Below are 27,608 nucleotides of genomic sequence, written 5' to 3' on the forward strand. Positions count from 1 at the left end.
TCTCGCCGTCCTCTCTCTTTCTCCGTCCCAGATTCGATCTGACGCGGTAGTAAACAGCGGGGCCCCGACGACGTAATGCGGGTCAATCGACCGAGAACGCGCCTCTCTCGAAGCGCGAGCCGAGTCTCTCGGTTTCTTTGAACGAAACGTGCGCTCGCGCGCGCGGGCACAATCCCTTTTCTCGATGAGCCCCTTTTTTCCGCTCGCGCGCTGCGTGAAAATATTTCCCACTGTGCATTCGGGATAAATCGAGCGTCGCTAAAATCCCTCCATTGTGCGCGGGGACGGTCGGAAATGTTGAAATCGCGCGACACATTTCTCCTCCATTATTATTTTTGTTACGCTCCGTTATCGCTCGCGTTGTATTATGTAAAAGTAACGGATGAGCGTTACGCGAACCAACCGAATTTATCGCAATCTCGCGGAAGTTGTTACGAAAGCGCAATCTGGATACAGTTTTTTTGCGACCCGTAATAAATTTTAGTTGTAACGCGGCACGATGGTGTCAAACGTACGTAAAACTTTCTCCCGCGTTTCGTATTTACGTATCTCTTTGGGAGTATTATTACTCTACAATTTAAGGATAACGATCGGTCGTGCAATTGCATACTCTAGTGCCGATTGCATTGTTACGCAGAGCCGAATGCGGTGCACCTTTGCGTTTCGTTCCCGCAACACGCGCGCGCGCTACGAAAGGAAAGTGCACGCGAGGCTATATTTGGCCGACATTGCGACCATTTTCGCAATCGCGCGCGCTCCTCGCCCGAGATTTCGCGCGCGCTTACGCAGCGCACACTTGTCGCAAACGTTGCGCCATAGGACGCGTATATTGTACGATATATTCGCGCGCATTATACTATACTTTGCGGCTGACCGATCGCCAAATACCTCCCGAGCGTTTGCATTTTGCAATTTCTAATCGCGCGTTACGATCGACGCGACGGAAAGACATTAGGCCGAGTAACGCGGGGCGAGCGAGTAAATTGACATTCGCGATTGCGGTTTGACGCAATTCTAGCGGATAAATGAGCGCGTTGCGTATTGTATCGCGGCGCGTTTACGGCCGGTTATTTATTCCACTTGTGTATCCAACTACTTTTCGATCTCGTTTCGTTTGACTTTTCGAGAAATGTAACGCTCTCTAAAACGAGATTCATTCGTTCCGCGGTCGAGCTTGGCAACAACACCACGGATAGCCAGACTGCCGTCGTCGGCTGAAATCTGAGAATTTGTTCCCTTCCGACACGCACATTCCTCGCAACGAATGAGCGCGCGCGCGCGCGAGACAGCTGACGAGTGTGCGATTCGCGTCTCGCACGCAATCGCGTCGGCACGCATATCCTAATCGCAAGGAGGATGCGCGCTGCTCTTTTTACATTTTAATAATATAACAGCAGGCCAAATCGCGGGAATTCGGGGCGAATCGCGCGAAAACGTTGGAGATTAATGTAGCGCGTTCTCGCTTTCCTCGGCTAATGTGCGCGCCCGCGAAAAGATAATTTACAAACCTATTAAAATATCAATTTTGTTTCGACAAAGAAATTGACGGCCGCCAACAATATTTGCGAACGAGGAGGAATAATATATTACCGTAGCTCGAAAGGATGCAGTTACCGCATCGTCGTCGATATCTCTCGCTACGCGGCGATAAACCAAGAGGGCGATAAATCGAGCGGTGTAAACCGGCGGCGGCCACACCTGTGCACACTCGGTGGGCACGAAAGTGTCTCGGGGGCCGTTCGCCCTCCGTCTTGGTCGGCGCGGCTCGTATGGCACTTTTGTAAAACGATACTTTGCGCGACTTTGCGGGACACTGCTGGCCCCGACTGCGGCCGGAAAAAGTTGTCAACGTCGGGGAAAAATACGAAGGAGAAAGAGAAATCGGCCCCGCCGCTGTTGCGCTACTACCGCCCACTTGTCCGACCGTTTATTTCCACCAAGTTCGACATTCCATCGTCGCGGAATGCCAGGTGTGGGCTTGTGTGCCGGATACTTTTACGTTCTCTCTCTGTTTCGAATGCACGCGTGCACGGATATCGCAAGGTGACCACGATTTCGTCGTCTTGTCGCGCGACAAAGTCGAGTACCGTTGACATTTGGAGCGAGCATGGCAGGCATACGTTCGACAGCCAAGATTTCGATAAACTATACATCTTCGGAAGAGCAAAATGCGATTGTTTTCATTGAAAATTGGTAAAATCTCATGTCGCTGATTTAACCATTTTGACATTTTCACCGATTCGATTTAAGCGAGCGTGCACTTTAATGCCGCCGTGAGAGATTCTTGCGTCGGTTCGGTTGCATTCACCTCCCCGTCGTTTCCATCGATTATTCCGTCTCGCAACAACGGGGTAATGCCGTTAAATTTGCCGCATTTAGACCGACTCTCCGCATTGGCGCAAGGAAGATTTCGCGAGGACCGTTAAGTGGCGTTTACTTTAATCGCCCTGTATTGCGGGGGTATAAGCGCGCGCAACGACAGCGAATCGATTGCAACAAATTTCTGCGGTCGTGTCCGCCGTCGTGGTCGATTTCGAAATCAATTTTACCGACTTGCGGCGAGCGAGCAAAACCCGTCGCGATCGCTTTGTGCGGTTTTAGAAGATGGAGACGTCTCTTCCTATAAAGGGAAGACGCTACGACCCGCAGCTGCGGCTTGTAGTGTCGCGCTTGGGATAATGCGGCGATTTCTAAATCAATTGGCATAATATCAATCGGCTGAAACTGGTAACCTTTATCGCGCGATATCCGACCTCCATGCCGCAAACTTGGTTCATTGATAAAAGACGAGAGAAAAATTGCATCATGCTCTTGTGTCTCGCGCAAATTGAATAGTTTTCTGTTCCGATATCGAGTCATCAAGGATGCACGCGTTGGAAAATTTAATATGTTACAAAGATAAAACGATCCATATCGATCCAGATTGTTGTAGACGCACACAAGTGCTTAAATAACGGCTATAATATTTGCCGTTTCTCATGCTTCGCCTAATAACGATCTCGTTTCCTCGATTATACTTTATTACTCGTTATTACGGTATAATTGGCTAATGCGAGTATAAAAATATCCTTTGCGATATAGTCATAGAAGGGAAAAAATATCGAGGAGCCTGATTTCATATCCCGTGGTTCATTTTCTCGCCCGTTTTAATTATAATACTGTAATAATTAATCGAATAAATGTAAGCATCGCGCTGGCAAACGTGATTAGAGGGTGACTGTAAAAATGCGAGTTAAATATACATTTTGAGCCACCGTGGGACGTCTCGTTAAACGTCCAGTCGACACTTTACACCGGTTTCCGCGATATCGTAGGCGCGCACTCGGTACGCTCGATACGCTCGCTCGCGCGGAATATTTTCACGTGGGACGGTCAAGCCGCGACGATGACCCGAATGCGGTGAAACTGCGAGTCGTGTGGGACGCTCGTCGCTCGCGGCTCTCCCATCCGCGATTCGCACTCGGATAATTGCAAGAGTGCCGCGAGTATCTAATTATTAAACCGCCGCTCGGCGTTTCATCGTTGGCCGGCGCTATCCGCCATTTTTCAGCGAGAGCCTCGCACGCGGCGCGCACCTAACATTATCCGTCTCACTTTCGTCCTCGCCCTCGCCCTCGCGCGAAACGCTCGCCGATGCATCAAACTAACGACAACATTTTCCTTTTTGTTACAGGTGAGTCCATCTAGATGAAGCTTTAGCGTTTATGCCGACTGCGACCGAGCGAGGGTGAGTCGAGAAAACATGCTATTAATTCTTTATCTCGCGTATGAAACGAGATTGATCGATCGCACGTGACGTGGAGTAATTTATTTTTGGATTATCGACGGGGCATCTCTTTGAGAGAGGCAGACTGCGGTGCTAATTACAACCACGCGGCATCTTCCCACGATCTAGCGGCTGATTCGCGTTATCCCGATCGCGCGAGAGTAAAAAGAGCCCGGCGCTTAGTTTGCGCGGCCAACCGTTAAATAGGCACTGGGCGTCCGCGGTCGTTTGCGCGTCGAGAAGAAAATTCTGTTAACATAATATACGTGTAGCGTTAAAGTAGCCACCGTATGGATAAATAGATGGCGATTATCGGGATAGAGAAGCTGCGGCAGCGGCAGCGATGGCTCGCCCTCCCGCAGAGTCGTACGCGTTTCCCCTCATTGATCCTCTCGCGATTGCGTATCGACGTTGTTGGGCAGCCCAGGAATGACGCGTACGCGACCCATACGCACGCCCATCGTAGGAATCTGGTTTTCCCGCTGGACCCGTGACGGATCGCTGTATTTTTCGACGAGGGTAAATCGAAACTCTCGACTTGTTGCTCACGACACGATACACGAAACACGGTAAATTCCTCAATTTTGTGCGATTTAATAAATTTCTATTAGCGCAACAAAGAGAGAGAGAGAGGGACTGGGAGAAAATAAGAAATGTGCAATTATGAGATTGCATGAAATATTATGACAAATATTAAGCCGTGTTTCTCAGTGCACGTAATTGAATAACAAAAGAAAATGTTTATTAGAGTTGTGCATCAAAGAAATAATCGATTCGCGCGCGCCGAGCAATGTGTAATTGTACTGAATTCTTGTCGCGAAAGTGAAACCAAAACAGGAAGGTTCGCCGATAATAATGCGTTACGACATTGGTTTCATTTATTAAGAATATATCTTGCGTAGCATCAAGGAAGGAAATGGTACCATCGTCATGGTCATCCGCCGTTCCGCGTGGTATTTAATCATTCATGAGTTTTCGCGCGTAAACACTTTTTATGGCGAAAATGAATTTGTATTAAATTTGCATTTTTTTCCAAGTTTTCTAGAATCGTTGTAGGAAATTGACTCGTTTCTTTCGCGATAAAATAAAATAAAATATTGCGACAAGAGATGTTGCAATGGACAAAGCCGTACGATATCGCGATTTAAAAAATGCAATTTGTTCATTCATAATGGTCATTTCTCGCAATCTGTACACGTGGTAATTATTAGTATTGACCGTAATAATTTCGCATGAAATTATATATATCGCAGTCTTGTGTAATTTATTATCGTCGCGTGATCGAGGAGAGGCAATGCTCTCCATTTCCCACAACGTCGAGCGCTCTCGCGATTTTATCTCTCGTCTTCTCCGACGGAAACCCGCCTTTTATTCGCGTTTCTTGGCTTTTCTCGTTCGGCGACGGAGCCAGAGCCAGGAATCGGATTCGCGTAATCGAACGCGGTCGGTCGCGATTGTTGGATCGATTACGATTAGCCGCCACGAGGCTCGTTTGCTCGCGCGAATGAGTCGACGAGGCGAGAGGTACGAGAGCCACGAGAGATTCAGGCCGAGCGGAACGCGCCGCGTTGCACCGGTCAGAGTGGTTAGATCGGCGCCACGTCTGCAGCCTCGACGGCGACGGCGACGGCGGTGGCGGCGACTGCAGCGGCGTTCACCGCGCTGACGCGCCGACGCGCCGGGAGAAAACTGTGTTAACGCAATGTAATACGCGACGGTAAGCGTCGATTATCATCGACTCTCGCCTCGTAGGAGCGCCGCGTTTTCCGCGTTCGCGTTCGCGTTCCGTTTCGCCGAGCGTGCCCGGGAGTGCGCGTTGCATATACGCGTTTCATTATGTATCGTGTGCAGAACCGCGACTGACGGACGCGAGGCTCGAGTATATTTATATACAACTTTTCATTTGGAATATAATTTTTCTCTTTACGAGTATATATTTGCGTCCAGTCGGAGCACGAGGCTCTTCTACATTTTGTTGCAAATCAATCGCAACTGCGTATCGTATCGAGTAATTTATGTAGCACAGCGTATATATATTATACGTATATATATTAACGCGTGGCGTTGCGACTCGCGATACATGGTGCAGTGCCGTATCGAAACGCGTACAAAGAAACATTAGTCTCGAGCCGGTTTGGCGAGCGAGATGCCGCTGCTCAGATGCGTATGATCTAATCACGTAATAACCGAGCAAAGAGACGTACGGGCTTCTCTTATCTAGTCGGTCGATAGTTACGCCTTGCGTGCGATGTTGTCTTGGAAATATATTACTCGATGCATACGTGTGTCGGGCCCCGCGCCGCTCGTGCAACATTGGATACTTGAATATTTAACCCCTTTAACGAGCCGCGAGTGCCGCTCGAATAAAAACAAATGATTTTGCCACGGGGAATACCGCGCGTCTTTTTGTATCCGACGCATGATTGTCGAAGCGATAAGATTCGCAACCAACGCCTCTTTATTCGCTACGGACAAACGTTGCTCCATTCCGATGCGAAAATTCATCGATCGCATATATCGTTGGTCGTAAGCTTGGGAAAAATTGTAGAAAAAGAGTAACGACAAAAATTAGTACCGTCGTCAACGATTCAATAATAAATCCGTTGCATGAGCGACGAACGCATGTTGTATTAAATCCGTCTCCCCCTCGTCTCTATCAATCGCTATACTCGTCGAGCCGAATAATCGAGCAGCGGCGCTGCTGGCTCGTATCGATCCAACAGACTTGAAAGCGAGCCGCTCGGCACCGGAAGATTATCCGGTCGACTCTGTCTCTCGTCGGGAGTCGGGACGAGAGGAGCGACGTGCCCTTATAATCGATTCGCGAAGCGCCTCTTACTTTCCACGCGTCCTTGCGTAAGCCGCGCTCCGGCCTTTGTCGTTGTTGTTATTGTGTCATCGCGGGTAATGGGCCGCTTCTCTCGAAGCGCGGCGTCGAGTGGCGTCGAGCGGCGAGGAGGCGGCCCCGTCGCCCCCGTTGGAAGCGCGACGTTAAAAGGCAGCCTCGAAAGCGCCGCTACGTGGGCGCTCGAGCTCGAGGCCTTCGATCGAAATGCCGTGGTCGTTGGGTCGTGTCGCTCGTCGTGACGTCGAGATTATCTCGAAAATGCACATTTATAAAACCGCGTTATCTCTCTCTTATATTATTTATCATAATGAAAAAATACAAAGGGAATTTAATTCCCGAAGCAAACGAGAGATAGAGAGAGAGAGAGAGAGAGAGATGTTTACCTCACGTGCTTATATTGTCGCGAGAAACTTTTCTCACGACGTGTACCAGCATCATCCAACAACGACGGACGTTGCTAATCGCACGCGTGGGCCTTAATTGGGCTGCGTGCATGGATCAGCGCGTATCACGTGGGTGACGCGAGGCCGCGGCCTGGACTTAAGTTTTTAACAAAACGACCGATACGCAAAGATTTTTTATTCCTGTCCAGGCAAGGAATGATTATTTTTTTTCCGGTTGAAAAACGCGCACTTTTAAAACTATAGCGATTGATTTATTTCGCCGCGGCTCTTTTCTTCTTCAAAGAAATTTATATATGATCCGTTTAGCGGAGAATATAAAATAATAGTCGATTAAAACTGGAAAGGCAGCTGCGCAAACACGATTCCTTTTTACATCGCGGATCCAGAAACCTAGATTTCCGCGCCAGTGGATTAAAAAGCGAGTCAATGTTGTTGTCTCGAGAAACTTTGCCGATCGATCCGAACGTCGCGGAATCGGTGTAAACGTCGTTGAAGAGGGAGAGGGAATTTCAAACGAAGCGGGCAGTGAAATTTTACCGCCTTTCACCAATCGCATGCCTCTTCGATCGAACCAGTTTCGGTTTCTTCCCGCACCTCTCCCATTTCTTTCGCGTAATGGGAATATAATGGAGAAAGAATAGCGAGGCGTCTGCTCAATTGGTTTAAAGCGACTCGTTTGGCACACGCATCGCGACGAAAAATTAATCCTTATTATTGTCTAGACCCGCTCTCGGCGAATTGTGAAGAAACATGCGTAACTCGGTTAACAGTCGCACACATCTGCTACGGTAAATTTAGTAATTGTATTTGATTGCATTTGAAAGGGGGATCGCGTATTCCAACATGGCACTCGGATAAAGTTTCATAGATGTACATTGGGCTAATGTCAATTAAGGAATCTATTTTAAAAGGCGAGAGTGTGTGTATGTATTCTACAAGCGTGTTTAAGCTATGATGTGTGTGAACGTAGACTTGTTATTATTATCATGATTATTATTGTTATTATTATTAGGAGCGCGGGAATAAATAGCACTCGCTGCATAACGGACAAAGATACACGGAGGAGCTGGCACGCGTTATAACGTCACATTGACAAAAAGTCCCCGGATGCATGCGTCGAGTGCGTCATGCGCGTGCGGGGAACGGCCTAACGGGGAACGAACCGTGCGGTGGGCCCGCTATTTTTAGAAGAGTCGGTTTATTCTCGTCGTTTGGTATTTTAATCGGATGCTCTGTTTGGTGACTAAACATCGCTGCATCGCCGCATCGCTCTTGTTCCTTTTCGTTTAGCCGGCTCGTTCTTTTTCCACGCGTGCAAGAAAGCATTTTATGGCAGCTCCGTTTCGCGAGGACGCGCCGCGTTTCTTCCGTCGCGGTTAAGCGGAGCGAATTGACCCGTTCGTTATCGACCTTGAATTTCTTCGGACCGCATGAAATGTCGTAAACTCTCTCCTTCTCCCCACAGAAATAAATGTCTACTGATATTTCTTAAGTTACATGTTAAATTATCTCTTCTTTTTTTTATATTAATAAATAAAACGTTCGTCAAGGAGAAATGTATGTTGTTGAAGAATAAGGTACGCGAGACAACTTTGAAAAAAATGTAGTTGGATAATTTAGATATGATCTCTCGGAGGAATAATATTGAAATTTTCAAAGTCGAGAAGGCGAACGGTTCTGCGGTCGGTCCGACTTGCTTCCAGATTCGTCATCGACCGGCGACCGGCGACCGGCGCGGGCGATGCGTATAAACGCGCGTGCATTCCAGAGGAGTGATCACCGCATTAGCGCTGGCGCCAGCGGCTCTCCCTCGCTGGAAAGAACGCGGCAAGAGGGGTAGGACGCCGCTGAGGAAAAACAGTTTTTGCGGTTTTATCGCGACGCACGTGCGTATAAATCGCGCGTGCACATGCATGCGTGTGCGTGGCTGTCGCTTTGAAAATAAGGTATATCGACTCTCCTCGTTTCTCCCGTCCGTCTCGAGTGCGTTGCATCCCCTCGCGAAACTGGATCACCGAGCTCAAGTGCGTGCACACGTGCGTACATGCGTTATAAACGACGCGTGATATATCGCCGGCCGGCCGAGCGGGAAGGGTGAGTTGTATGTATGTACATACGAGTGCCGCTACTTCAACAAATGAGAATTGTATGGCTCGCGCGGATGTGACTTTATATCGGCGGTTAATCCCGGACCGATGCATCGACGATGCGGCTGCGGAAGAGAAAATGCATGCTTTTTCACCCACGCGTTGCGCCGCAGACGCACTCCGAGTGCGTGGCGTTTTATATATACGCACCGATCCTTTAAGGTGACTTCTTAACCCACAGGACAAAGCTCCGTGAGACCCGCAACTAGGATCTGTGAGTTTAATTTTGCGAGTCGCACAAATCGATCTAAAAATTGAGAAATATTCTCGTTGAAAAAGATTTTCTACCTTTTTCTACCGATACTTTTTCCTTTTTGCAAAATTTAATTTTTACACGGTCCAAAGAAATCACGTTATCCCCTCGGAATTAAATAAGCAGGTTCTGGTGACCTATACAATCGAGTCACAAATTTAGCAAACGTCGACGCGTTTTTATACATTCCCGTGATTAACGTTTAGGAATTTTCGTCGGACGTTCTTGCCGAACTTTGACGTTATCGTTAAAACGCGCGTTTAACCGGTTATCTTGCCCACTGTCAACTCGATAACTCGATGGTTTGCGGTTCAAGGTTCGTCTCGAACGACGGAAATACCTTTTCCACGAGTTCGACAGCTACCGGGCGCGATAACGCGACCAAGCCCCGGCACGAGACTTGGACCTCATTCCGGTTTATCGACGTAGAGAATAATGCCAATGGCTCGTCTTTATGACGATGGTACTAGATATCGAGCGACAAAGTCGCGTGTTGAAAATTGTATTTACACAATAATACGGCGTTTATTCTTATTCTTATTAATATTTACTTTTCCATCACTAGTAAATCCTTAAAGCCTATACAATTGCTAAATTTATGCAGTTTTTTTTTTGTGAATTAACGATCCATTGGATATTATTCAACTTATATTAACATATAAATGCATCATAAATAATATATTCTTGGAGAATATTTATAAATCTGTTTGTCTATATGTTAATGTATTCGACAGAGTATACAGAGTTTATATGTTTTAAACCGGCCGGTTGACATAATCTGTCCATTTGCACAATCATCAGAAATAATATCTTCCGTCAGGTTTATTTCGAGTGGTTTATCGTGATTTTTTTGTTTGAAATCGCGACTCGCGTATCTCGTTTCGACTCGAAGCCAAAGATAGCGGCAAGGACGTTCTCGAGTAATGGTAAAGGCATTAGGCGAGAGAAATATATTCCCGCGCCACAATTGCCCGCGATCGATACCCGATCGTTCCGGCTGTCGTGAAATTTGCATTCGTGCCTTGACACGATTCTCTTGCTCGCTCTTACGCCGCGAACAGTACCGGTTTCTCCTCTGTTCCGTTCCGTTCCGAGAGCGCGTTATTTAAATATCGCGAAAAATTAACATAGCGATCGGTGAAAGGAATCTTGCGAGCGACGCATTCACATTCCAAACCGCCGATGCAATTTGACATTCGGTTATAATGCGCAGCAATTTCGAGTTAATATTCTATCGTGTTTTCAGAGAGTCATTTTCAATTTTCCGTTGACAAATTCATAAAAGATAATCTTGATAATCAAAATATATACTTGGCAATTTTCTTTTCAACATTTGCCGCGCGCGATATACATATTATTTTCTTCTTAATCGATTGCGTCTTGTTTTTATACGACGTACAATATTATTGTTGTATGATAATCGCTAGCTTTCGATCCATCCATCATCGTTACGCTATTCTTGAAAACAACGTCATTCGTTATCTCCCGATCGAGTGGCATTATCAAGTCCTTGATTGTAATGTACAAGGTTGATGACGATCGTTCACTCCAACTTTGCAATTTCAAGATTCTTTGTATTGGAACAAGACGGCATTGATGAAGCGACGAGCAACTTGATTTCTAACATAGTTTTTATAGCGGTAGTCTATGTAATTTACGTGAGAAAAAATTCATGATTCACGCAAACGTCACGTGGAAACAACACTCGTGGAAATCACACGGACGTAATTTTACTGACGCGACTCCGTTTCTGGGTATGTGTAACACCCGCGCGTGTGCACGAGGGTCGGCCCACAATTCTCCAGGCTCCGCAAACATTGGTTTTCTATGTCGGTAGACGGCACTCGAGAGTGCTTAACGATGTTCTCACCGGAAAATCCCGACTCTCTCGACTCGTCCATAAAAATTTCCACCGTTATGTGGATCCCACTTGTATACAGCCTTAAAATACCGGATGAGGGTATTCGTTGCACCGGCGTGATTCCATTAAATTCATTTTTACGCAAACTGAAGTAACTGTACACACGCGCGTCTTGCGGCATTTTATCCAATCGACGATTATATACAAGATCATTATGGAACGGTTGCGTAATGATCTTGGATTTATTATTTATATCCCCGCCGTTAATTGCGTTGTGTAATTGTACATTTACTATTCCTCGCGATACCCCGTGACACATTGATACCAAGTGCTGCATTTCTTTCGATTGCGCGCGACATGGAAATTTGATTGCGTAATACAATTGTGCCATTTGTCAATTGTATCGAGGAATTTAAAAGCGCGCGTTGACGCGTTTAAAAAAATTTGACGAATGAATACTCGCGTTCAATCTCTGCCACGAATGTCGGAAGACGGATTTTATGGCGAGTAATTCGCAAGGAGAATAATTGGAAAGATGCAGCACGCGCGATATCGGACATGTTCGACTGGCAAGTATGTCGACATCTGTCGACACCGTATCCCCGTGTGCGCGCACGCGTGTAATAACGAGCATTCCCATAGAATCCGGTGATAAATCGCGAAACGGTTTACAACGTAGCGGACTCGGCGATTATCCGTTGACGCGCGAGCACCAGCCGTTAGAAATCTCTCTCGGCATATGTAATATACCGCAGATATATATACAAGCTTTTTATCTCGATCGCGGAAACATTTCTCCGATTTAATAGCCCGGCTAATATCGACGTTCGATTATGGGCTATAAGATAGGCACGTTGATCTGTCGGAAGCGCGACGTCGCTCCAGACGGATCCAGATAACGCGACCCGGCTAATTGCGTAATGGCCATGAACGTTGAGCGATTTCCATTCGCGCTAAATTGTCGCGGTGGGAATGTCGAATACGTTTATGTAAATGTATTTCAGTCCGTCGTTTATAATCTCGCTATAACGAGGATGACGCGTGCTAGAAATTCGCGCACAGCTGTCGTCGGTAGTCTCGTCGTTGGTTACGCGTGCATAGGTTCGCAGTGAATGCGTTTCAACGACAGGTCGGAATTACAGAGATCGCTCGACGCGAGTGCAGCGTTTATTACGGTAAATTGCTATGCGTTAGACGCGCGGCGCACACGCGTTATTGGGAGAGAGATCGTCGATATGTCGCGCATGATGTCGCGAGGATACTTTGACTTGGCGTAATCTCGTGGAAAAATGCTTGCGCGAATCAATGCCAATTTATCGATCCGCGATCGTTACGCCGGCGAAATGATAATCGCCTTTCATTGTTTCGCCACGAGCGTGTTAAATTGGATTGGCGGCCGATTGCAGCGCAACTTTTCTCGATACGAGGTACGCGAACACGCTCGGCGCACCGAATTAAAATCGTTTACGCCTCGGGGAATGCAAAGGGAAAGGTGATATTCGAGGATAAAAATCGGACGATTTAAACGTGCATTTTTGCAAGTGGATATAGTAGCTCTCGCGTCATCCCACGTCGCTCGGGGATATTAATACGCGGATACGTATATACTTTTGCACCGCTTCAAATTTAGTCGTCCGCCTCAACGCGACCGTAGCCAAGTCTAGCCTAAAGAGAGCTAGGAACTTGGGTAGCGGCGATTACAATAGTCTCCGTCTCATCGCTTCGGTATGAAGAGCACCGAGGTACAAAATAAGCTCCGAATAAACTCCGAGGCCTCGGAATGTGCCGCGCGAGCGCGCTCCCTATCTAATCGTTTATCGATTTGGATCATCGAAAGCGCGTCAATCTCCTTGTTATCGCGCCTAACGATCAAAGCGAAAAGAATCATTTATCCACAGTCGCTTTACGCCGATACTCGCGCGACCCACGCGTGTCGCATTTCGAGATATCGCAACGGCGAATAATCGAAATGCGCGAGGATCCGCGGCCCGAAATGTCGCGCCGATGCCGATCGCGACACCAAGCTGTCGTCCTTCCCCGTCCGTATCCGTGTCCGAAGCCAAAGCTGAAGCGTGCGGCATTAATGAGAGCGTGTCCACGTCGTCTGCAACCAGTTTTGAAAGCGGCATGATTTACGGGCACGGTTTCCTCCGACATGCCGCGCGATTAGGCGCACCGACAGGGAAATGACAGGACCGCCTCTCTCTCTCTCTCTCCCTCCCTTTCCTTCTATACGAGCGACTGCGACTGCCGCGCGTTGCATCTACCAATCTATGCGCTCGTTACGCTCTACGCGATCGACCTTATGCGATTGCGACACCTTTTTCCGTGACACGACGCTTTTTTTTTTTCGCCGTCCCGCTTCGTCATAACAGGCGCGCGATCGAGAGTTTCGCTGGCATTTGATCGATCCCGCACGCTCCCCGCGGTCAGAGGTGCGATCCGTACTCGCGATCACGATCGGCCGAGTATCGCGACGTGGAATTGCAATGAGCGCGATTGCGAATGCGAAGAGATTTCAGCTTTTCGATATCGCGAATCGCTTGGTTAAAAGTGAAGAAATTCATTTCTATATAGGTTTTTTTTGTAGACACCTTGGAGACACTTTTAAATAAAAGTATACTCTTTTTATATTTTTTTCACGTCTCGTGTGTGCGATATTTGGAGCAACGACCGAGTTTTGCAAACGATAAAGGGTCGAAAGAAAGTGTCTCGCGACAAACGGTCCCTCAAGGGTTCCGCCAGTGTTCTCGTTTTCTCGAGTATTATGCGGACGCGTACACAGATGCTCGTTGAATACCGTTGCGCTCTCGGGGCCCGCCAACTGACGGCAACCGATGCTTTTTCTTCGTGCTCGTCGTACTCGTGACCTCGTTGCTCGCGTATTATCGTAACCGAATAGATGCGATGCGAATTAATTAAACATACTCTCATGACGAAGGGAGCAGCGGGAACTCGCCCCGATTCTGATTGTGAATAGTCGGAACGCCCGTAATCGCGCGATCGTTTATCGCATAGTAAAGCGGATCTCGCGCTCGTTTCCTCATTTGAAAATTTCTCCGCAAAGCCACGGTCTCTATTGGAACACGAGGAATTTGATCGTGCTCCGTTATGATGCCGTGTAATCGGAAGCGGAAACGTTGACGTCGCATTCTTAAACGTACACATTTATAGGATAAGATATGATAATATACGATATGGTATATATATATATATATGTGTGTGTATATATGAACACATAAAATCTCCCTGAAAACTTACTAAAGTCTCTTTGTGAAACGTCTTCTTTCTTTAAAACAAAATTATACATTTTTAATAGTAAACGCAAATTTTGCGTGTGAAAACAAGATACATAAATTGAAAATAAATAATAATCGTAAGAATGCGCTTACACGGTGATTGCTGGATAATTCGCCGACTCTCCTCGCGCGGGCGATTTTATAACAGACGTATTACAGGCTTACATAAAAATACAGACGTGCCTGGCGAGTAGCCTGACCCCTGTCGCGCAGGAATTCAGCTCGGCCCGAGACTCTCTCGCCTGCCTTCTTTCCGGCTCTTTTACGAGAGAGACACGCGTCACGTCTCTCGGCGCGGCTTTCGGTGGCTTCTCTCGCGTGTGACCGTCGGTCTTCCGCAAGTAGGCCACGCGCAAAGTAGGCCTCCTCGTAAGCGGGCGGTGAGTTTGCTCGTCGTCGAACGAAGACGCGTCTCGCCGCTCAGGAAGCATCCTCGATCCTCCTTCGGTTTCTCCTCCTCCTCCTCCTCCTCCTCCTCCCCTTCCTTCTCGTCGGCGATTCTAAAAAAAACGAAGAGAAAAAAAAAAGAAAACGTATAACGTTTCTTTCTCGTGCGGCGGACTTGTGGGTTCGCTAATGGGATCAAAGGGTAGGACTCGAGGGCGTAGCCTCACCTCCGCCGACTCGGTATCATGTCGGTGCTTTTCAAGTCGAGAAGATGATACGACCCGAGGATCATGATGGTGCGTACGTCCAGACAAATGACGAGACTGAAATTTACTCGGCGATACGCGGACGATAAAACAAATATATAATACGCCGTCGTATCGCTCGTTCCCTTTGAACGTGTCGATTAATTAAATCCTTCGCTATATTTGTATCCGTAAAATTTGAGAGCTCTTATTCGCGCGATATCAATATTACCCCCGTTTATTTATTATCTCGTTGTAGTTTTCTGTGGAAGAGGACGAGCTTTTTAATCTAATAAATTGTAAATTCGTTGAAACAATTATCCGATTGATTACAGTAAATCTCTCGAATCGAGATTTTAAAAGAGAGAATAATTTGTCGAGACCCCCGCATGAGTGGAACGATTGTTTAAAGCAACCGTAACGAAAGATAAAACTCGGGCCTTCTCCGCCGGCGACGGCTACCGGTCTTGAGGACCGCAAAGTCGCACAAAGACGAGGGCGAAGGAAGTAGGAGGCGATGCTGCGGCTCCTCGCGTGAGACGACGCCGTGTCCTCGCCTCTCGTCGTGGTTGCGACGATGGGGGACCCAGAGACCTGAATAGCCCGTAGCCGGGGGGCCCGACGGGGCAGAGTAACGGTCCGTGGATGAAGGTTAGCCGCGTTTATCCCGCGTGTAACCCGGTGCACCTCTCCGTCGTCAAAGATCGCCGTCAGACGACAGAACCGGATGGGAAACACCTGCGCGACAGGCTCGCTCCTTTGAATCGATCGAGAGAAATTTATACCTCGGAACATTTTTCGGAAAAAATCCAATTGTTTAATAATTATCGGCATTTCCTACGGCGATAAAAGATTGTAAATCATTTGTTTTTACCGATATCGATAAACTATTGATACTTTACACTTGTACGTATTACTACTGATTATAGATTGTCTCTCGTAATTGATGAGAATTTTTATTCAGTGTCGTAAATGAGGTATACATTTTTCTCTGAATATCTTTTATCTTTTTTTTACATCTCGACTCGACGAACCGAATGCGATATTCGTTATGCTCGTCACGATTGTTAAGATTAATATCGGGACAAGTGAGTCGATAATATTAAAGGAAAAGCGCTAATAAAGTCTCTAATAATTGGGACGGCTCTCAATGACGAGCACGTAATACGAACGAGTCGATAATGATCGCGCCTCGTGTGTGATTCATGTGTATCTCGGGGCGAATGACGTCACGTGTCTTCCTTTAAAACCGCTTCGGGGTATTACGTGTGCTACGTGACTGATTAAGGATGGACAAATAACTGAATTGCGCGCGCGTTCCGTTGCTTCATTGAATATCTCTTGATTAAGTCACGACTCGAAATAACGACCGCGAAGGTTGATGCGGCAAATCGGAAGTAAAACCGCTTCCTCGATCTATCGAGCTACATCTATTAAACGAGCTAAATTGCTGCAATTACGAATGCACGATAATTTATGCAAATTATGCAGTTTTGCAAATTGAGCTTGGAACATTGTAAAATCGCGCGACATGGACGCGGTGCAATTTTTTTTATTTTTTCAAGATATTCGTTGCACAATTTTCACGATTATTTTTCTCATGCGATTTCACGTTCAAATCGTATTATAACATTCACGTTTATACTTTGAGCTCGAGAAAATGGTTGTTACTTTTTTTTCATTCAACATATCGGCATTCGATACATATTTCCCGATGCGTTCAAAGTCACAAAGATCAAATCTGGATATTTTTTTTTTTTTACCGAAACGGAATTGTCGGAACTGTACTTTACAAGGTCGCTTTGAACGCGCCGATTTCTCAGAAATGAATTCGCTTGTAGGAAAACGAGTTTACACAGAAAAGAAACAGCATGTGTTCTTTGCTACTGCATTTGTCTGCTAGTAAATTCAGCAACGAAGGCGAAACGAAAGGGAATAAGCTTTTGACGAGTACAGTAAAAGGATCCTTTTTCGTTTCGAGAAAAGCATTTCCGATAATAAATCTCTCGAAAAAGTTAATAATTCAAATAAATTCTCTGGTGAAAAAAACTCTCTCTAAAAAAACCTATTTTTTGTATATAACTATGAGTATTGTCACGATAAATCATGACTTTAAACCTTGCCGAAATTTATTACATGCGTTAAAATAAAAAATACTTTCATAGTTTTCACTTTTTATCACGATACCGAGATGCAATCTTGCGGAAGCATTTCGCTTGAAAAATTCTTTTTGGCGAAAGAAAGCAGTTATTGTGGTTTTCTTTTCTTTTAAATTCGCACACACCTCCTCGCCCCCCATCCCTGTGTCATTCCTTTCTCTCCGACGTATTGCGCCAGGATCGATGCGAGAGGAGAAACTGCTCCCGAATGTGGACGGATCCTTCAAGACAGTCCGGTAAGCTCCGACCCGACAAGAAAATGAAGCGGCATCGCAATTACAGTGTTTCTTACACAGACCGGTGCATCGAGGTGCTCGCTTTCATCTGGAAAGTTACGCCAAAGGTTCAATTATGGATCTTGACACTTTGCAAGTGTGTACTTGTATAGAGATACACCGTTAAACATGACGTTCATGTTTTGAGGTGTTTTTTAAATTGCATTCGCGTTACATATACATATAGATACGATACGCGTTCTCTCCTTGCAATTTATAATTTATCAAATCAGGAGCAAGTTGATGTATATAGACTCGGCTTGCTCTTGTAGATTTTCACTCGAAATACCCAACGGGCTATTGCATTTGCTCGACGTTAACACTCGTTAGCGTACCGAGGTGACATTCCACGTAACGTCGCAAACTCGAGTGGATACTCGTTTGGACGTTGGTTCCGTTACCTCGGATACCTTTAGATGATTGTCGTCTTGTAATTGTTTTCATTTTAACATTTCGAGCGCCATGCGACGAGTCGTATAAAATTTTCGAATGCGCGACGCACTCCGATTCCGAGTCCATTGTACTCCAATGTTACATCCAACGTGAATGCCGATCGATGAATAGCCGTGTTAAAATATTCAGCCGCCGACGATGACCGCAATGTCGCGGTCCATGTTGAGAAGGCGCATTATACAGAGTATTTCGAGGAAAATGTCGTGTGCGCGCTCGCTCTATTCACAGTTTCCTTTATTTGCAGAGGGCAGGAATGCCCAAGTTACACTCACGGTTCGTGACCAGCCATGCTTACAAAGTACCTCGCGCGAGATTAACGGTCGGAAATCTTTCGGGAGGATTATCTCCTCTTGGATTTTTTGCATCGCAACATGTATCATTCCATAGAGATAGTTGAATTTTTTAAATACGGAAAAATGACGTCTCTCTCTTGTCTGAGACAAGAGACAAAATTATATTAATTTCTTAAAGGTTTCTTTTTAAACGCAATTTCGCATTTATTCCACTTTATCGCATACTCGGTGAGCAAAGTAAATATTCTACCAAATCGAGCGTTATCGCAACTTCGTGCAAATAGGGACTCGGCATGTTGGCGAGAAGAAAGAAGGAGGAGGGTTGGGACGGTAACCGCCGAACCTGCCGACGAATAGTTTCACGCATGCTTCCCACGTGACTCACGCACGTAGATACGCATCGTTCACGAGCCCCCGGAGCACAACCTGCACGCACGATGCGTAGCGAGCGAACGACGGTTGGTGCACGCTCCGTGTTTAAACCGCGCACCTTATGACTCAACCTCAGGAGTCACTAACCTTTCATTGCCAGTCTTTTCCCTTTTTTAAGCATTTTTCTTTCGCCAGCCTTCACCTTTACAGTTGTACGTTTGTCATGATTTCTACAACATGACGAATTAATTCTTGCGTAATAAAGTTGCAGCTGCGAGTAAAAGTAATAGTAAAAGGCTTGTCATGATGTGAAATTTTTTTGTGCGTGAATATTTCATATTTAACTTTGCCGATGTAAAGCACAATTTATACTTTTGCGAATATGGATCGAGAAATTTTTTTTTCGCAAGATGTACATTTTTAAAGAGTCGAATTATATTTTTTTATCAATTTTGTGAAAGGTAACCAGGTGGTCGCCCAAGATATGTGAATCACGACCGGTGGAATTGCGCTCGTGTCCGATGTGGTTGAACGACGGTTGAGCAGACTCGAAAATCTCAGCATAATAATTGCGCGTGCTTTGACTGGTTCTGCATACAAAAGGGCCGGGTACCTGGTACGGGTAGCGAGAAGCCGTAAACCGCAAACCTTGGCGAGCGATTCATCGATCCTGTTAGTCTACCCTATCTTGTCTAGGTATTCGCTCGTCTCATCTATCGGTGTTATTCCGGCTACCTGATTATGTTGCGATAATTTAGTTTACGTCTTTCCGCTTTTTTTAGCTCGATCGGATATCGAAATAAAAGAGTCTCGGAGAGATACGTTCGTTTAGCAGGATGCAAAAGTCTGCGGCGAGACTCGCGTCCGCTCAATGAAATTCCACGGTTATCTTATATCGGCGTTTTAACGCGCGCAACGTCCTACGAATTATCGACTTTATACGCACGCGATAAAGCGGTTGAGGGGGTGGGATCGATCGAGTCTCAGGGTCATCGGGTCTCGCGTGCGCTTCCGCGAGGCCGACTCGCTTTTGCAACGATCACGTGTAGTCGCGCCGAGAATTCCTGGCGGAGAGTAAAGCATTCTCGCCATAACGAATACGCGTATTCGACCCAGAGTGCGCTTCTTCTTTTTCTTCCTTTCTTCATTCGTGTACGCGCGGGCCCTGCCCGACGTTTCAATAATCGCGAGCATTGTGTTTGCGCGCTGCGTGATGCAAGAAGCGAGGAATTTCGGACGAGGAGGAAGAAGAAGATGTCCCGACACTAGGCGACTTATGCCTTTCAATTATTTTTAATGACCGCGCTCGCCATAAATTGCGACTCGACTCGGATTCCTCTTTGCGATCGCAAACCTGCCGCACTTCCTCTTTGACTCTCCGTTGCTTTATCTCGCCATCTTTCAACCGTGCTTTTTTCTTATATATTCGAAATAACGTATATAATAACGGCAGGTGATTGAGACTGGGGAGATGTGTGGCGGATCGAAACTAAAAAATATATCGCGATTATAGAAACTCGCTTCTGCTGAGTTGGCAAAATTTATCGAGCGAGAGCGAATCGAAACTTTGCGTTCGAAACTATACTCCTCTTTCTTTTTAGCAGTCGTAATTATATTCGCCCACTGATGGGTGATGGTCGACGCGCTTTCGTTTGTCTAGGCGCAAGATGACCGCGGGCCATTTCCCAGAGGAGCCGACTGTTCAAATTATAACTTGCGCGCGATCGAACCGGTCGATTGCCGACATTATGTAAATATTTCGCTAGAAAGATGGCAAGATTAAATCTCGGACCCGAAGCACTCGTTGTAATATAATAGCGACGGGAAGTCCCAATTAACCCTGATACGTTGCGCTCCGTACGGAGAGAAGAAGGAGAGTAAACGTTGCGCGTATGTGTGTATTCTCCCCGCACTTGTATTATTTCAATGTCCGACGGCGCGTTCGTTCCGCCGCGCCTACCATTACGGCTAATTCTGTAATAGAAAGAAAATTTGTTGCGATACGTATATAAAGCGTGGCGGGCGTCGAAAAATCGTCGAGTATACGGTACGGCGTGATCGTCCGAGGTAATTTAATTGAAATAATGCATAATGCATGCGCCTTAAATATTCCGGATTCCCTTACGCGCAATTTACTTTCTCGCGATCGGATAAAATTTCGCGAGCGAATCGCGATTCGCGTGTCCGAGGACTTTGGAGGAAATTTAACGCGAGAGAGAGAGATCCTCTTTCTCTTGACATCTTACAATTGGTATCTCTGACATATTTTCTACGCGCCGTTGTAATTGTCGACACACGGTTGACTTATTGTACCACGCTCTCGCGAGGTCCCTCGCGAGACACAATTGTTGCGAAATGATTTGCACTTGAATGCAGGGCTCTTATTCGTCTCGAAGCCGGATGCGAGACCCACCTCACGCCGGATGCCGACCCTGCGCCGACACAATCGCGCTCACGTTTCGTCCGTTTCCGAAGAATTTTAATTCATTGCCGGTGGATTCTCGTACCTCTTTTTTCTCCGACATTACGTTTTCTTTTTTCGTCATTTTCCTTTAAAAATGGCTGCGGAGGAGAAACCATCTCTTCTCGTAACACGTCTAGTCAATTTTCAACGCAGTGTTTTCCTCTGTCGATTCGCGTGATTTAATAAACGATTAAAGTAGACTGCCTACTCAATTCCAATCGAGCGACTTGGAGGATTACCTCCGATCGAGAGCTGTAATGAGTTTCCCGGATGGATAGCTCCGTAATTTATCGTCGCCATTAGGATAAAAAAAATGAAAAGGAATGTCGCCGCGCAAGGAGGGAGGACGCGTGCGCGACGCGTAGGTGTCTGGCAATGAGGAAGTCGATTTCGAGAGACGCCGCGATATCGCAAGGACGCATAAAATTATTCGCGTATTCGTTAAATTAACCTCTCGAGGTGCGCGTCTTTTTTTCCCTCCAACTTTTGGAATTTTTCCTCTCTCTTGCGAGAGAAAATTGCAAATTTTTACGCTCGCGTGCAACAATTCCCGCGTGGTTTTACGTATCACGATACCTGGCAAAGTGCGCGCACGCACGTCAAATTTGCGCGAATCATTATGCGATTCCCGGAGCAGCGCGGTGGCGGAGTATTTTTATCTCGTCTCAAAGTGGTTCTTCCTTTCTTTGCGTGCGCGCGCGTTGACGATGGCGACGACGACGGCGACGGCAATCAACGACAGCGGTTTGTAACGTTTTACGAGATATCGACTTTGGCGGTCGTCGAGTTCATTAGCTCGCCCGCCGCGATGGGAGGAAAAGAGGGAGAAGAGGGGGATGGATGCTGGTTATTTTCGCGCTTTTTTCTTCTTATTATCGCCTCCTCGAGAGAGAGGAAGTAGATTGGCGTTGCCGTAAAGGGATCTTAAGAGTGTATTAACTCGTGTTTATGCGCCTCGAGGCGGCTTGTAAGATACTCTAATCCCGCAAAGGGAGCCGACTGTGATGTCGGCGTGAAAGGGTACGACAAAGAGGGAGGGGACCCGAAGGGAAAGCAGCCGGCAAAGAGCGATCCGCTGGCAGTGCCGTAATTAACCAAGTCATGCTTAGTCGATCCGAGTCAAGGCCGCTCGACGACCGAGCCAAATTCCCGAGACGAGCGCGGTAAAAAGTACACCAGGATGGCGAGGGAAACGTCGTAGCCAGGGTTCGTCGCGGGTTGAGCGGGCATAACCGATGCGTTCGATATAACCGCCACCATCTCGAATAAAAAACGACTTTATTCCGGCTCTCAAGGCCTCTTTTACCTCGATAATTCGATTCTCTTGGACGAGAATTATCGCCGTTACAAATATATTCGTCGAGTGTGCGCTTAATCATTTTTTTCGGGATATAAAAAAAATGAAAAGTACTAAAATATTGTATAAAGATATGACGCTACGAAGGAAAATTTGAAAAAATGGTAGCTCGAGCGCGCCACAAGTGCGTAGAGTTATGAAACAAAGGCTTTTACGATACCGACTCCCTGTTGCGTTGAATGATTTATTCACGGAGGACCGAACGAGGAAGTACGGCGGTTACTTAATGGAAAATGTATATATTGTCTACGTTGGACGACGTAATTTAGCGCGGGCGTTACGCGCATGTTACGAAGAGCGGAGAAACCGCTCTTGCATGTCGATATGTACTTTTGTACATGTACGCATAAAGTATTGTATGCCTTCGGTATTTATTCGTGGTCGGGGTTTGACCGATCCTCGAGTAGACGGATAGATTGAGAATATTAGATCGTTGATCCATCGACCACACCTTGGAGAGAGAAGAGGACGGAAGAGACCCGTTTCGTTGCCCGGCCACTTTTGTTACGAGCTCGCACCGCATCGTACGAGTTTCACATTTCCGCCATCGTACGCGCCAGGTGTTTTTAAACCTTTGCCGTTACTATCGACCAAGCGTAATGTCTTTATATCCCTGTCGGCTCGAGACTCGAAAGACTAGCGTCGACAATCATCTTTGATAACTAGCCAACAACTTTAGTCATTGTATTATAATAATGTCGAAATATTATTGTTGTAACAAATTGCGATTGACGAACGTGTAATTGTTAAACTTTTTAATTAATTTTGAACAAAAATGTGTCGTTTTTAATTTACATCATATATATTCATTTATAAACGTAAAGAATTTACATTTTTCACATTATATCATAATTTTTTTTATATCAAGAATTTCAATTTTCCTCTATATATTGAAAGAGAGAAAGAAGAGGAGAAAAGCACCGATTAAAGTATAATAATTCATTGGTCTTGATAAATATCAAATATTTGTCGATCGTACGATTCACGAGCGCTCTCTTGTCATCTTTCTCAAGCCTAATGTCAATAATTACCGAGATCTCGACTACATCGTCATAGTTTCCGCGCAAAAGTTTAAGAGCGGCGGCAGCTCCGCAGCCACTTGGAGAGAGAGAGGTCATCGCGAGGTCATTTAAATCGCGGCGGGTCCATCATCGAGAGGGTGCTCTCTCGCAAGTAACGACTACTCTCGATGCGGCCGCGCCACAAAATGAAAAAAGTATCTCGAAATAAATCACTCGGTCAACATGACGAATCGCGTAAGGTTCCGTCCCATGGCCGAGGTCGCTCGCTACGTACGTTGTACGCTTGTGCTCGTTATCGCGCGGTCCATCGGGAAAGAAGCTATCACGGTTAACGGACGCTCGGAGATGTCCGGACTCGTCCGAGAATAGAGCGTCGTTCGCCACCGTGGAATGTCATCGTAAATGTAAAAAGACCCGACGTAAGGAAGAATAACTCGAGTGAGCGCGAGCGCGCGATGATGTCACCGACCGGCGAATGCACGCGGTAGATGAGCGGTAATACAAAGCCGGTTTGCTCGGATTAATTCATATCTCGCGCACGGGAAAGAAGTCGCCAGCAACGACAGAACGGAAGCCCGACGATGACGATCCATCCTTACAAACAGGATGTCGCACAAATGAGAAAATTGACAAGTTTGACACTTGTTTCGTTGCGCGATTTTTACTGACAATGAGATAATTTAGAATATGTAAATATTACCGAGGATACTCGCACGCGAGAGAGACGAATGGATTGGAATAAACTTTGACGGCAAGATATTAAAATAAATAAGTCAAATGCATAATTGAATTATGCGAGGAATGTCTTTCAATTTTATTTTATTGTAAAAAAAGGATAATGCACTTTGTTTCATAATTTCGTAATAATTGGTCGCGTCACGTGTTCATTCTGCGTCGTGGAAAGAATGACGAGCATTTATCCTCATGGATAAATGCGGGAGCTTTTTCAAACTTGTCCGGAATAATTTTAATGCGCGTTGCAAACGCGGTACGTCCAGGTTCATCCCCGTCTTCCATCGGCGACCGACCAAGGAGAACGTGTGAAAAGCAGCTTCTCACGTTGTAATACCTCCGGCTATCCTCAATACCGGAAAACGAAGAACGGGAGATTGAATTGCCGGCTCCTCGATAGAAAGGAGGCTCCGATTCGTCGAGTCATTATCGTTCTAGGCATTTCTCGACCCCGCCTTTACGCCATATCGATAAGGCAACGTAAGGCGAATGCCACTTGGGCCAAATTGTACGCGCGAAAATTTCCCACGTGTCGCCATTTAATTATTTCCTTCCTGTCAAATGGCATAAACACATACCAATGGCTTTATAATATCTTTTCTTAAACTTTGTCGCTACTAAACTCGTTTCGTTACACACGCGTACACACAAAGGGAAGAAGGAAAAATGATTCCATCTGCTCGCGTACTATCGCGTTCGACATCGGTTCGCCAGCTGCGAAATTACACGCTTCCGACGATCGAACGAATTGTTGATCGTGATTTGGCCAACACCTCGAATGCGGTTAGACGGTACAAGATAACCCAGTTCCACGACAGCGCGATACCAGACTTTACATACCGATTACAGCGCGATTCGCCAACTATGATTTCGCGAGGAAATCGTCTCGTATCGATGGTTTTCTCGCCAATCGACCGCGTACGATGGCATCAATTTGTACGGATTCAAATTTTACAGTATCTTTACAGTAATGGAAAATGTATATTTCTGCATTAAAATTAAAAAAAGAGAGATATCCCTTCGAGTTAAATTTTCGATGACATTGTCCGCCGAATTTTACGACTCGAATAAAATTTCAGCGTAGCTCCTGCTCGATCATTCGCAAAAAAAAAAAAAAAAAAGTCCATTGACGATCGATATGAATCGGCCTTAAGGCTGGCGCATCCGGCGCGTCGATTGCACCATTAGCGGACTTTCGTTTTTCTTGCGCGCGTTAAAAGAAACGCGGCGCACTTTATTAGTCACGGCGTCGAGCGTTAAAAAGCCGCGATGAATCTACGCGCGTAGATGTAGGCCGACTCGAATGCACGGTCATCGGACCTGCACCGTCGAATTTCCGTTAAAATTTACGTCAGAGCCGGCCACGCGCGCCTTGGCCTATACTCTTTGTATTTCATGCTTTCGAAAGCGACGCGGTTTCTTTCCTCGATGGTACAACGAGGCGCCTAATAAACGGAATAAATGCAAGTGGATTGGCGCGCTCGGATAACGACAAAAGCTAATATTTACAATTATCGTTTTCTTATTTTAAATTTTTATCCGTTGATTAAAAAGATAAACAAACAGGCTAGTCTTATTTCTGTAAAGGCCGAGGTGTATAAACGCGCGGCAAACGTCTTTCAACGGAAGCGAGCGTATTTAGCGCGGTGCGGAGCGAGCTTCTTCCTCTCCGATTTTTGAAACGGTCAAACATGTTTATCGTCACTTGGCGGATGCGGCGGTCACGCGAGTATCGTCTTGTATCGTCGACTAGCGCTCGCATGATTATTAGTTGGACGGAATGTTTGCAGCAGTTGAAGAGATTGACCGAGAGAGATTGAAGCACCCCGCGCCAGTTTACGGTGGATTATGATGCAATTACGACTTGGTTTCTAACTTTTAGAAAATGTCAAATGTCTACGCACGTTTCTCACAGTCACCGAGTTGCGTTATTGCGTTTACCTTTGTCTTGTACGAGTCAGTGTAAGCTTCGCTCGCGTGTATCTCGGTTATCCGACTGACAAACGCGCGCGTTGTGCCTCAAAGAAATCGGGTAATTATTTCAGCGTAAAACGTAGCGTATACGCTACCTCTGACATTTTTAGCGCAAACAGTCGGCGTGTACGCGTTCCTATCGCGAATACATATTCGTCGCGCGTGAGGAAGAAATAAATTGCTGTCGGGAGTCGCTCCGCAAAGAAATGGGTGCCGAAAGGCGCGCAGCGCAACGTCGCCTTGCCTCGTCTTACCTTGGTAAATCGCCAACGAGGTTAGTGGGATTTGAGATTTTCGATAGCTCCATCTCGTACGTCGCGTAACTCTCGCGTGCACGCACGCACGCATGTATTTACGCACGCGACGCGCAGGTACGTTATCCACGTGCGCATCTCGAGTCTCGTATTCTGACATTTACATTATCTCGATATGACGCGTGAATAGAATTCGGTAAAGATCCCGGCAAACGGATATTTAATTCGATGCCATATATAATATTATATTAATAATATACATTTCGCGCGCTATCGTTGCGAAATTAACAGACACTTTGACGTATCTAATCTTTTCGTATTATATTTTATCATCTAATGGAAAGATATGACGGAGATTATACCGATAAAATGCATCATCATCGCGCGCGCCAAGCATCGCGAGATTGCCACATGATTACGTTTCACGGCTGCCGACGAGTGAAAGGTTACAAACGAGTTTTCACCGGGCTGCCCCCCGATCCCTCCTCCGTCCCGTTGGCTCTGACGTAATTTCGGTGGGTGTTAATTTATGCCGGCCGCATAGGTTTGCAAGGCCGACCGAAAAAGTCCCATCTCTTCCCTCCCGGCCAAGAGATTCGGCTCGAGAGAGAGATTAACGGCCTGTTTGCGCGATAAATCAGGCACGCATTGTTCGATCGTGTCCGGCCATATTCGGGGCGCCGCGACGACGTCGACGACGACGACGACGACGGTCCGAGCGAGCGATCCTTACGCAATCGCGTCCGGTTGTTTAACCCCCGAGACGCGTCCCGTTGCCAATTGGCAGCTCTTGCCGGTCGCCGCTCGCGCTTTTGCGGCAACGCGATGAAAATCGAGTAAATTGCACGTCGTCGAGAGTTAACGACATTGTCGATCTGTCGCACGCGCCTGCTCTCAACGTTTCGTCGTGCGTTTGCGGGATTGGCGACGGTAATGGCACGTTACGACTACTCAAACGACTGAAACTCGATATCCTTGGGCGGAATTCTCCCTTGTATGCAAAGAGAGTGGGAGTAATTGAACGCGTTCGTTTGGAATATCGA

At 46.5% G+C, this 27,608-nt stretch overlaps 1 protein-coding gene across 2 annotated transcripts in view; it reads left to right on the plus strand.

Moving 5' to 3' along the window:
• LOC145963377 (uncharacterized) overlaps positions 1 to 27,608 on the plus strand; it is an 81,072-nt gene that overhangs the window by 14,268 nt on the left and 39,196 nt on the right. The window contains exon 2 of one of the 2 annotated variants that reach the window (XM_083085240.1): positions 3,674 to 3,727. The exons of the other annotated variant lie outside the window; for it this stretch is intronic. Coding sequence (XP_082941366.1) covers positions 3,705 to 3,727 — 23 coding nt within the window. The 5' untranslated portion in view covers positions 3,674 to 3,704. The remainder of the gene's footprint in view (positions 1 to 3,673; positions 3,728 to 27,608) is intronic. 2 annotated transcript variants of the gene reach the window in all.

Source organism: Camponotus vicinus, unplaced genomic scaffold (genome assembly GCF_025532165.1).
Source record: "Camponotus vicinus isolate PSW18456_S1 unplaced genomic scaffold, iyCamVici1.0 SCAF_12, whole genome shotgun sequence".
Lineage (NCBI taxonomy): Eukaryota > Metazoa > Arthropoda > Insecta > Hymenoptera > Formicidae > Camponotus > Camponotus vicinus.